The sequence below is a fragment of the Dama dama genome, chromosome 17 (genome assembly GCF_033118175.1).
Source record: "Dama dama isolate Ldn47 chromosome 17, ASM3311817v1, whole genome shotgun sequence".
Classification (NCBI taxonomy): domain Eukaryota; kingdom Metazoa; phylum Chordata; class Mammalia; order Artiodactyla; family Cervidae; genus Dama; species Dama dama.
Genome location: NC_083697.1, coordinates 67,166,800 through 67,180,248, shown reverse-complemented (window position 1 = coordinate 67,180,248; position 13,449 = coordinate 67,166,800). Strand labels below are relative to the sequence as shown.

Below are 13,449 nucleotides of genomic sequence, written 5' to 3'. Positions count from 1 at the left end.
TAAATAAACCTAAACAAACCTAAAAATTTAGGTTTAGCACCTAAATAAACCTCACAAAATCCTCATGAACTAGATTCTATCATTATAGCATTTTTAACAGATAAGATAACAAAACTGGAAAAGTCTAAATAGCCTACCAAAGACCTGCCCACAAAGTGGTGGAGCTGGAACTGGAACTCAGATAGTCGACTTCTAGAACTTAGGACCTTAACCATTAGTCCACACCATTCCATCATGTGACCGTATACAGAGAAAACATAAAACAATCCACACATAAACATTTCTATTTTCAGAAAAGTTAATGATTACAAATTCAACATGGAATGATCTACTGTAGTTTCATAAATTCCCACAACAATTTGCTAGAAAATAAAAATGTTCATGAGCACAACACAGAACATCAAAATCGTGAAATATAGCAAATCTAACGGTAGGTGTTTAAGACCTCTACATACAAAACAATAAAACACTATTGAGAAAAAATTAAAGAAGACCTAGATAAATGTGAGGATTAGCATGCTTACTCATGGGAAGACCTGATATTATGAGAATTTCAACTCTCCTCAAACTTCCACAGTATCAATACAATTACAATGGAGTAGGTATTTGTGAGTGTAACTTTATAAATTATTCTAAAATTTAAATTTACTGCAATAAACTTAGGAAGGTCAAGATAGTATTCAAAATAGAAGGGGAAAGATTTGCTCTAATATATGATGTGAACACTTACTTTAGAACAACATTAAATTAAAAGTGTGATATTAATGTCAGGATATCATGGTTCAGTTGGCAAAGAATCCACCTGCAATGCAGGAGACCCCAGCTCCAATCCCTGGGTCGGGAAAATCCCTGGAGAAGAGATAGGCTCCTCACTCCACTATTCTGGCCTGGAGAATTCCATGGATAGAGGATCCTGGCAGGCTACAGTCCATGGGGTTGCAAAGAGTCAGACACGACTGAGCGATTTTCACACACACACATACAAACAGACAACTTTAAGATTTTAAAATTTTAGAGCCCAGTAAGGAATTCATACACATAGGAACATTTAATTCAAAATAATGGTAGCAAAGTAGAACAATGTGGGAAAGGCAGACTTTTCAATAAACAACTCTAAAACAACTGGATAAAATATGAGAAAAAAAAAACAAAATATACCTCTATCTCACATCATATATAAATATGAAAACTTAGGGCTATGTAGATACAAACATAAAGGAATTATAAATTATCAGAATATACCAATAATATAAGAGAATATCTTCCTTACCTTACTGTAGGAAAAAGTTTTTTAAATAGGACACAAAAAGTAGTAAACATTACACGCCAGTCAGGATGGCTGCCATCCAAAAGTCTACAAGCAATAAATGCTGGAGAGGGTGTGGAGAAAAGGGAACCCTCTTACCCTGTTGGTGGGAATGCAAACTAGTACAGCCGCTATGGAGAACAGTGTGGAGATTTCTTAAAAAACTGGAAATAGAACTGCCATATGACCCAGCAATCCCACTTCTGGGCATACACACTGAGGAAACCAGATCTGAAAGAGACACGTGCACCCCAATGTTCATCGCAGCACTGTTTATAATAGCCAGGACATGGAAGCAACCTAGATGCCCATCAGCAGACGAATGGATAAGGAAGCTGTGGTACATATACACCATGGAATATTACTCAGCCGTTAAAAAGAATTCATTTGAATCAGTCCTAATGAGATGGATGAAACTGGAGCCCCTTATACAGAGTGAAGTAAGCCAGAAAGATAAAGAACATTACAGTATACTAACACATATATATGGAATTTAGAAAGATGGTAACGATAACCCTATATGCAAAACAGAAAAAGAGACACAGAAATACAGAACAGACTTTTGGACTCTGTGGGAGAAGGTGAGGGTGGGATGTTTTGAAAGAACAGCATGTATATTATCTATGGTGAAACAGATCACCAGCCCAGGTGGGATGCATGAGACAAGTGCTCGGGCCTGGTGCACTGGGAAGACCCAGAGGAATCGGGTGGAGAGGGAGGTGGGAGGGGGGATCAGGATGGGGAATACATGTAACTCCATGGCTGATTCATGTCAATGTATGACAAAACCCACTGAAATGTTGTGAAGTGATTAGCCTCCAACTAATAAAAAAAATATATATATAAAAAAAAAAAAAAAAGAAAGAAAGTATAAAGGAAGAATGGGTTTGTGAAACAGGATCTGACCACCAACCTCTTAGTGATAGTCAACAAATTGTGAATATTTTGTTGACAGCCTTTTTGAGGAAGCTCAGAAGGTTGGTGCCAAATGTTTGTCTTCCACTGAACAAAAGAAACAGGTAGATGTAAGTATAAAATTAGGGAAAAATGGATTCGCTGTCAATGATGATTTCAGAAGTTATTCTGATGGTGCAAGTCAACAGTTTCTGAACTCCATCAAAAAAGGGGAATTACCTTTAGAATTACAGGGAGTTTTTGATAAAGAGGAGATGGATGTTAAAGTTGAAGAAAAGAAAAATGAAGTATGTATGTCAACAAAGCCTGTGTTCCAGCCCTTCTCAGGACAAGGTCACAGACTAGGAAGCGCTACACCAAAAATTGTTTCTAAAGCAAAGAATATTGAAGTTGAGAATAAAAATAAGTTGTTTGCTGTCCCACTAAACAATCTGGAACCCATCACTAATATACAGATCTGGTTAGCCAATGGGAAAAGGATTGTCCAGAAATTTAACATTTCTCATAGGATAAGCCACATCAAAGACTTCATCAAAAAATACCAGGGATCTCAGAGCAGTCCTCCCTTTTCCCTGGCAACTGCTCTTCCTTTCCTCAAATTGCTAGATGAAACACTCACACTGGAAGAAGCTGATTTACAGAATGCTGTAATCATTCAGAGACTCAAAAAAAACTGCTGAACCTTTTAAAGAACTTTCATAGCATTATTTTTGATACACTAAATGGAAAGTTTCCCCAAAAATGATGGTCATAAGTGGACATGCAAATCAAAACAAGGGAAAGTCAGATTTGCTGGGTTTTGCACTGTTTAATTCCCTGCTGATGAGATTTTAAAATAAGTACAAGTTAGGAAAGTAAACTGTTACTGGAAACTATATTCAGTGAACTCTTTCCAGAAGGCTACTCAGAAAGAAAAATATACTTATTTTCAAATACCATTTATTCAACATAAGATATATTCAATAACTATAGCATCTAAAACCTTAATGTGGTATAAAGTAGGAAATATGTGCATAGCATCTTTCATTCAGATATCATTCCCAAACAGCAATGATGTGTTTTAATGTTAGCTGTCTCAGATTTTTTAAATGGCAATACATTAAAAAATTGTATGTGGCAAAAAAAAAAAAAAAAGTAGTAAACATAAAGAAAAATATTTAAAAGTTGAACTACATAAAAATTAAGAACTCATATTCCTCAAAAGATACCGTCAAGAGAGTGAAAGGCAAACCAATGTATAGAGGATGTGACTCAGACAAACACACACATCTGAATACCAAAGAACTCTTACAAATCAAAAAGGAAAAGCTCGTACAAATCAAAAAGGAAAAGCTCTTACAAATCAAAAAGTCAATCCAAAGAGAAAGTAAATAAGAGTGGAAAAGGTGCCTCACAAAGACATATTAGTCACAAATAAACATATGAAAATATTTTGTCTTAGAAAAATCAGGAAAATGCAAATTAAAATCACAAAGAGATATTAAAAACACACAAATGACTAAAGTTAAGGTTTATAGCCACATGTTAGCAAGAGTGTAAACCAACGGGAACTGCCATACATTGCTGATGAGATGACAAAACGGGACAACCACTCTGAAAACAGTCTGGAGTCAGGTGCTAACTTTTATATATATATACACTATAATAAGAATTCCACTGCAAAGTATATACTAAAAAAATGTGTGCACATACATGTAGTAAAAGACATCTACAAATATACATACTGTTTACAAACACCTCGTACTGGAAAAAGCCCAAATATCTATCAACATAAAGTGGATAGCAAACTGTGGAGTACTCAAGCAATAGAATACACCAATAAAAATGAACCAACTAAATCTAAATATATCAACAAGCAGAGGTGAGTTTCACAAACAGAACACTGAGCAAGATTAGTCATAAAAAATTAAAGATTTATTGTATGGTTTGATTTATATGAAGTTCCACAATAGGTAAAACTATAATATAATGTTTAGAGATTTGTGCTTCAATGGAAAAAAAAAATACAAAGAAAAGAAAGTCTATGTCATGAAAGTCAAAGAGGGCTCGCTTTGGGGGCAGGGACGGTGATCCAGGGTTTAGTCACTGATGGTGGACATGATTTCCTGGTTGTTCATTTTCCATTTTATAATAATCCACTTAACTGTATAGTTTTGTTTTGTTATGTCAGACTCTTTGTGACCCCATGGACTGTAGCCCACCAGGCTCCTCTGTCCATGGGATTCTCCAGGCAAGAATACTGGAGTGGGTTGCCATGCCCTTCTCCAGGGGATCTTCTTGACCGAGGGATCGAACCCGGGTCTCCTGCATTGCATGCAAACTCTTTACCATCTGAGTCACTGGTGAAGCCCTTTGTCTTATGTAGTCTTGAACAAAATATATTTTAAATACAAAGATGCAAATTATTTTTATATTGAATGCATTTTATTTCATGTATTTAGAGGTCTTCTAAGAATAAGGAAAATGTTGTTATTTTTAATTCCTGTCACAAACCATAGAACATGAGACTCTTAGGATCCTATCCCCAGATACACCTAACTTGCAAAATATTTAACCAAGATGAAAGTGCAATAGACTTTTATACTAAGAAAAAGATACATTTATCAAGGATGACTAGAACTTTAATTACAAATTGCACGCAGTTTCCAATAAAGTCCTCCTGAAGAAGGCAAGGCTGTAATCACTCTAGTACTAGAGTGTCCCCATTGCGCAATTCGACAGCATGGTAATTAACATGGTCACAACTATTGAGTGTCAAGAACGAAAGCAAGGCTGAGCATCTTTCTGACTCAGGTGCTATCAGCATGGGGTAGAAAAACGGAAAACATTGCCAGGAAATCAGTCAGTTCCAGCAAAACGGAGCCAACCCTGAGGAGCAGTTCAACATTTTTATGAGAACAAATATCACCTCGACTAATTGCTGCCTAGAAAATTAATACAGATGCACTATTCCATTTTTCACACATGGTGTATGTGCGCGTGTTCTAAATGCCTGCCAAGAAAGTAGTGTAAGGTGTTTTAGAAAGTAGAAAAGAGGTGAATGGCATCTTTCTGAGCATACGAAAGGAATTTGTCAACCATCGAAACAAGTCGTTAACACAATCGGGACCATCCCTTTCCTTGTAAGGTCTTTTATTAGATAAGACCGCTCATTTCTAGAAACTCAGAATGAATTTACTGCAGCCCTGAGTGGGCAGTGGGGTGTCACACGTGCGGAAGCCACAATTTGCTTGAACTTTTAGTGATGTGCAGTATCCTTCTAGTTCTGCAGTAGCTAAAACCCACCTGCCCATGGAGGAGACGTAAGAGACACGGGTTCGATCCCTGGGTCAGGAAGGTCCCCTGGAGGACAGCGTGGCAACCCACTCCAGTATTCTTGCCTGGACAGAGGAGCCTGCAGTCCGTAGGGCCAAAAAGAGTCAGACGTGACTGAAGCAACTTGGCATGCAGACAAACTGATTAACTAACGGGAGCATCACCACCCCTTCATTGTTCAGTCTTAAATAGAAGCTCTAACCTCCTCCATCACACTCCATCCGCTATGACATTCTATTGCTTTTGATTTACTGTCTTGGCTGGGGAGGGGGCACCTCATTTGGTTATTAACCCACATACCGTAGACCCGATACATGACGACGTCAACTGCCCCATATGTCAAGTCCAACTATACATCCAGGGAGCAACCGTGAGGCGAGTTTGGTCCCATCATAAGCTGGGCCTCGGTCAGCATTTCATTTCTCACCTGGTCTCACATGTCTCCACGCTAATAGGAGGCCATGGTGACAGAACAGCAAGGTCAACTGAGAGCCTGTAACATCCAAGCGTTCTCAAGCGCCTGCGTACGCCCCTTCACCGCATGTGTCACTGTGTGAGTGACCGTGCGCAATACTGAAGGACTAGAAGAGGAAGGACGGGAGGCATCTGAACGGTGTTTCAGCATACGTCCCCCTAGAGGCCTCCTGGTCTGAAAACAGAGAACTGGTGTTGGGTGACTGTCTCGGCCTCCTGCTTGTCCATCCTCGTCTTCTTTAAACATGTTTCACCGGTACACTTCCTGGATGTCCACATGCTTTCCCCTTCGGGATGCTGTATTCAAGTCACCTTTTCCCAACTCTTTGCATCAAGCTCTCTAGGCTGTGACTGCAGTGACGACAATAATCGATACTCTAACTTCTAATGGTTGAGCACCACCATCTACCTTTCACTGTTTCAGAATCCTCTCATCACCATGGTCATGAGGGAGCGTAGTTGTTAATGTCTTAACCTACACGAAGTTCTGGCTACAGGGGAGTTACCAGTGCACGTTCTTAAGGAAGCTAACGCACTCACCGGGACATTCCTCACGGCCTAGGTAAACGGCATGTCTTCTGAGCTTACCTATGGAACATAATCATCTGGAAGGCTTTTTGGCCACACATAGTATACCCATTCCACTATTCCTAGTCCTCTGAGCCTTCAGTCTCTTTCTCCTTGTTTGCATGGCAATTTCGGCATTTCAACTTCATTTAGCACAGACCACCACTTTTTCCATACTTCTAGGAACAATGCTAGTAGCAAGTTCTCATCATCCCCACTCAAATCCATAATTTCTTCTTTATCCAAGTTTACGTTAAGGATTCTGCTGTGTGTTAAGATTTATCAAAACTTATCAATCTGTCTATTTAAGATCTGGGATTTTCACCTTATGTCAATTTTACCTCAATTTTTAAAAAGTGTTACAAATCCAGTTCACCCAATGATCAATTTTCTGAATGCCAATTCTTTAACTTGTGAGATAGCTTTTTTCTTTCCTCCTTTCCTGAATCTGACTTTGCCATTTCAAATTCAAATGAGTGAACTTCCACTGGAAACAAGTGGCTGCCCCTCTTTTTTTCACTCATATGTTCTGTACTGGCCTCAGAAGCTCTGAAACCTGAAAGCAGGTTTCAGACAAGTTTGTGGCAGCTGTTTCATTCCAAACTACAGGAAAAGGAATAAAGGTAGAGCAAGACGCAGGACGCGAGATAAGAGATGACAGCAAGCTTGCCTTAGGTGAAAGCGCGTGCGTTTGCATATAAAACGTCTGCACAAGGGCAGGGCAGCGCAGAGGATGGGGCCAGGCCCCACAAGAAGAAAAGCAAACCTTCAACAGATCGTTAGAAAAGTTTCTGTACCTCCGTGTGAGCACAGCAAAAAAAACTTCCCCAAAATCTTTCTACTGTATTAAAATTTCAGTAACATGCAGTGATTTTTCAAAGTTCCTTTTCTGGATTCTTTTTTTTTTTTTTTTTTTTAACCAGGTAAATTTGTATGGCTGGTGCTTCTAAAACATCCCAAACCTTGATTGCATAATGTAATGTGTATGATTTACTCTGTGCAACACAGGCCATATATCTATTTATGTCTCACTTCTTTTTCTTGTGATGAAAGTGATTACATTTCTGCTGAGATTTACTTTTTTAAAAAACTTTGTATTTTATATTGGAGTATGGCTGATTAACAATGCTTGATGGTTTCAGGTGTCCAGAAAAGTGATTTAGTTATACATATACATGTATTTAACCTTTTTCAAATTTGTTTGCCATTTAGGTTGTTATATAATATTCGGCAGAGTTCCCTGTTCTACACCTTAGGTCCTTGCTGGCTATCCATTTTAAATACGGCAGTGTGTACATCTAATTGGAGAATATGTATCATGTTTCTTTTATGAAATGTAACAGGCCTTTTTTGCTTGTTTGTTTTCTTATACTTTTTTGGGGAAAATTGTCCGCAGTATGCCCAGCCTTAAAGACACCTTATCTTTCATAAAATCACACAGACAACTAAAAAACATACCAACCCAATGTCAATAATATAACTGCATGGTGGATGTTTGAAGTTTTCTTGGATGGCTAAATGACAAGGAAAAATAAACTTACTACTCTGATTTTCTTTTTCAAGAGAGTAATCATATTCCATACCACAAAAGTAGTATCTTCCTACAGCAAAGTCATAATCAGTTATCATTCTCTTCAACTTTTTATGATGGTCCTTAAAACTCATAAAGTTTAATCAAGTAATTTAAGGATTGCTTGATTTACTTTTAGTTAATTACAAGCAAGCCCTTTAATAATTTAAATGTTTTCTGAGTTTTTTAAAAAAATCTGGTGCTTAAATAGTAACATTGAAATTTCTATATTTCTAGCTTTGTTGGAATGTTGTTGCATTTTCAAACATGATAAAATTAAAAAGCATAAAGTATGGAAAATATTTGCAATAAACGTGATAAACTACAATCATATATTCTTGAAGAATGTAGAATTCACGCAATTCACAAGAGAATAATGACAAATGATCAATAAACATGTTGGGGAATGTTCCTCTTATATCCAAATGTACCATAAAGTAGAATAACACCATTTTGGCCTAACAATTTGACAAAGATTATAAAATGTTAATCTTCATTGTTCAATAGGATGCAATAAGCTGCCTAGAAGAAATTTAAATTAGAACAAGCTCTTTAGAGGATTTTGGCTACATTTATCAAGAACCTTAGAATGTTTCATACCATTTGATGGGCAATTCAAACTCTGTAACTTATCCAAAGGAATAATTGGACCATAAGCACAAGAGTAATCACAGCAAATATCTGACAGTTTTGAACTGTTAAAATTTAAAATTTGTAGTAACCTAAATGGCCAAAATTTGAGTACTTAAGCAGATTTAAATATAATTAAGTAAATTTAAATATACAGTATCCACTGTATTGGACAAAATGCCATGCAATCCAAAAATCACATTTTCCAAGACTAAATGATATGAGTGAATGCTCATGGTTTAAGTGAAAAAAGCAAAGAACAAAACAAAACAAACACAAAGCTACATAGTTTGACCAGTTTTGTGTAAGAAGTCTCTTTCTTTCCTGAGTAATACAGGTAGAAAGAAACTGCCCTCAAAAGATTGTATTTTACATTAGCACAAACTGGATCGGAATATTCATATGCAAAAGCCTCTGGAGGAGCAGAAGTGTGCCATGCAGCCAGAGCCATCAGGGGAGAAGGAACCCCTGTAACTTCTATCTCCGTGATTTGCCATGTAGTTGCATATGCCGGTTAAAACGGAGAATTCAGAAGAGGGGACAGATAGAGGAACAGACTGATAGACAGCTTTCCCCAATCTTTCAACATATGACCAAAACCTCATCTTTATATGGAAGCCTGCCAATTGCAATTTGATGCTTTCTTTATGAATAAACCACACACAAAATAAAAGCCCTATGGTTTCCGGTTACAGGTTTCTTTAAAACTAGGAGACAGCTAGAGTCCGTTCTAAGTTGTATTACAACAACAACTTTTCAAGTGTTTCCCACCCTTTTGTTTTCTAAAAATTTACATTTGCCTCATCCAAGCCTAATTTGATAGCAGTTTTTTTTTAGTGACTTCCATTGTCATGTAACATGTATTTTTAGCCTTTAAAAATACAGTAATTAACATTTTATTTACTTATGTTCCATTTATTTAAAGAAATTGAATTTTAATGTGAGTTATTGTATACCAGAAAATCTAACATGTGTGGTTTGAGCTTAATGGTCAGGTCAATGGATAGGAAAGTGAAATAAGAGGAAAGTATAATTACAATTAATTTAATACAGTGTTAAACAGTTGGGAGAAAGAACAGCAAAACCACATAAGGGATATAATTCAGGGAAATTGCTACTTTTTAGAACATGCTGTTTTGGGTTCTGCATATAATTTCCAATATGGTCATAATTTTTCTCAGTATCATACGTAGAGGAAATTAAAAAACACCACGTTCCAGGACTTCCCTGGTGGTCTAGGAGTTAAGACTCCACACTTCCAGTGGAGGGGGATGCAGGTTCGATTCCTGGAGGAGAAACTAAGATCCCCCGCGTGGCAATGAGACCGCAGAGAACAGCGTGGCAAAAACAAACAAAATGCCACGTTCCCCCGCCTGTGGCCCCCTCTCTGCTCCCCACAGGCCACAGGGCCTTTAAACCAGCTGTGCGCCGTGTGATGAAACGCCAAGGGGAGGGGAACAGAAGCAGGCGGAGGGGAGAGAACAGAACCGTCACGAGAAGTCTGGCTGAACTTCGTCTGCTGCTGTGAAGACCCCAGAACACTCGTCTGTTCTCGGTGATCAAGATGGAAGAGCCCAGTTAAAGCTAACTAATCATGTACAGAATAGCTTCTCAAACCAGGTGCTTAAATGAGATAAAAGTGTGACATCGGACATAGATGGCGATAATGTTTTTACCATATATTTTTTTTTACAATGAAGATACCTGTATCTTGTATCATGTACAATGCATCATGCAGATGAACTATACATCTAAATTTATACTTAAAATTGTATTTTGATGTTTACTTGTGGCTTTTCTCATAACCATTCTTGGGACAAAATTTTCCATCTGTCTCTCATGGTTCTGTATGTCTTATGAGCAGACATACAGAAACTGTCTGGGCTATCTTTTGAAGTATGTTTTGGATAGCAAAGAGCTATGGGAGATAGATATATGGCCTCTGAAGCGGATGGCAGAATTAAATATCCAATATAACAAAGATAGTATCTCCCTTTAGAGCAAAAATTGGGCAGCTTTGCTTGAATCCATATTACAAAAGATTGAGGTGTGCTAAGCTTGAGGTTCTTCAGCTACGGTGCAAATGTGTCACCTGAAAAGCGTCCACCAGGGCCCAGCTCAGAATCGCTCCTGTGGAACTTGGTGGGGCGGAGGGCGGGTGCGGTAAGGGGTCATTGCAAATTAAGACTCATGCTGTATGCCATGCCTACACTAATAAAATCCTTTCTTTCTGACTCTAGACTTTCTTGTCTCCTACCAATATCCATGAAAGTGCAGCAGGCAGATGGCAAGCTGACCAAACGCGGCTCACTGGGGAAGGGACCGGCAATCCACTCCCGTATCCTTGCCATAAGAGCCCCATGAACGGCGCAAAAAGGCAAAAGATATGAAACTGAAGGATAAGCTCCCCAGGTCAGACGGTAGCTAGCATACCAGTGGGGAGGAGCAGAGGGCAGTCACTACTAGCTCCAGACAGGAAGAAGCTGCTGGGCCAAAGTGGAAACAACACTCATCTGTGGATGTGTCTGGTGGTGAAAGTAAAGTCTGATGATGTTAAGAGCAACACTGAATAGGAACCTGTGATGTTAGGCCCATAAATCAAGGTAAATTGGACATGGTCACGAAGGAGATGGCTGGAGTGAACATCAATATCTTAGAAATCAGTGAACTAAAATGGATGCGAATGGGTGAATTTAATTCAGATGACCATTATATCTACCACTGTGGGAAAGAATGAAGTAGCCCTCCTAGTCAACAAGAGTCCAAAATGCAGTACTTGGGTGCAATCTCAAAAGTGACTGAATGATCTCAGTTTGTTTCCAAGGCAAACCATTCAACATAACAGTAATTCAAGTCTATGCCCAGAAAACTAATGTCAAAGAAGCTGAAGTTGAACGGATCTATAAAGACTCACAAGACCTTCTAGAACTAACGTCAAAAAAAAAAGATGTTCTTTTCATCATAGGGAATTGGAACGTGAAAGTAGGAAGTCAAGAGATACCTGGAGTAACAGGCAACTTTGGCCTTGCAGTACAGAATGAAGCAGGGCAAAGGCTGACAGAGTTTTGCCAAGAGAATGCACTGGTTATAGCAAATACCCTTTTTCAATAACACAAGAGATGACTCTACACATGGACATCACCAAATGGTCAATACTGAAATCAGATTGGTTATAGTCTTTGTAGCTGAAAATGGAGAAGCTACATACAGTCAAGGGAAAAAAAAAAAGAAAGAAAGAAAGAACTTGAGTTGAATGTGGCTCAGATCATGAACTCCCTATTGCAAAATTCAGGCTTAAATTGAAGAAAGTAGGTAAGACCACTCAGCCATTCAGGCACGACCTAAGTCAAATATCTTATGACTCTACAGTCGACATGACAAATAAATTCAAGGCATTAGGTCTGGTAGACAAAGTGCCTGAAGAAATACAGATGGAGATTTATAACATTGTACAGGAGGCAGTTACCAAAACCATCACAAAAGAAAAGACATGCAAGAAGGCAAAGTGGTTTTGTGAGGAGGCTTTACAAATAGCTGAGAAAAGAAAAGCAGTGAAAAGCAAGGGAAAAGGGGTTAGATATACCCAACTGAATGCAGAGTTGCAGAGAACAGCAAGAAGAGAAGAAGGCCTGAAGTGAACAATGCAGAGAAATAGAGGAAAACAATACATGGTAAAGACTAGAGATCTCAAGAAAACTGGAGATATGAAGGGAGCATTTCATGCCAGATGGGCATGATAAAAGACAGAAACGGTATGGACCTCATAGAAGCAGAAGAGATTAAGAAGAGGTGGCAAGAATACCCAGAGGAACCATACAAAAAAAGGTCTTAATGACTGGGATAACCATGATGGTGTGATCACTCACCTAGAGCCAGACATCCTGGCATGTGAAGTCAAATGGGCCTTAGGAAGCATTATACAAACAAAGCTAGTGGTAATGATGGAATTCCAGCTGAGCTATTTCAAATCCTGAAAGATGATACTGTTAAAGGGCTGCACGCAATACATCAGCAAATTTGGAAAACTCAGCAGTGGCCATAGGACTGGAAAAGGTCAGTTTTCATTCCAATCCCAAAGAAGGGCAATGCCAAAGAATGTTCAAACTGTCAGACAACTGCACAGATTTCCCATGCTACTAATATTATGCTTAAAATCCTTCAATCTAGGCTTCAGCAGAATGTGTACCGAGAAATTCCAGATGTTCAAGCTGGATTTAGAATAGTCAGAGGAGCCAGAGATCAAATTGCCAAGCATTGTTGGATCATAGAGAAAGCAAGAAAATCCCAAAAATACATCTACTTCTAATTCATTGGCTATGAGGATCACAACAAACTGTGGAAAATCCTTAAAACGACGGGAATACCAGATCACCTTACCTGTCTCCTGAGAAGCCTATATGCAGGTCAAGAAGAAAGAGTTAGAACCTTACATGGAACAATGAATTGGTTCAAAATTGGGAAAGGAGTACATCAAGGCTGTATGTTGTGACCCTGTTTGTTTAACTTACATGCAGAGTACATCATGCAAAATTCCAGGCTGGATGACTCACAAGCTGGAATCAAAATTGCCAGGAGAAATAGCAACAACCTCAGATATGCAGATGATACCACTCTAATGACAGAAAGCAAAAAGGAATTAAAGAGCCTCTTGATGAGGCTAAAAGAGGAGAGT

General features: G+C 38.5%; 1 protein-coding gene across 1 annotated transcript in view; it reads left to right on the top strand.

The window, feature by feature from the left end:
- The window catches only part of LOC133071567 (uncharacterized), a 30,914-nt gene extending 27,994 nt beyond the window's left edge, over nucleotides 1–2,920 (top strand). The window contains 2 exon segments of the mRNA XM_061164077.1: nucleotides 2,168–2,234; nucleotides 2,237–2,920. Of these exon segments, the coding sequence (XP_061020060.1) occupies nucleotides 2,168–2,234; nucleotides 2,237–2,901 (732 nt within the window). The 3' untranslated portion in view covers nucleotides 2,902–2,920.
- Nucleotides 2,921–13,449: the final 10,529 nt, after the last annotated feature.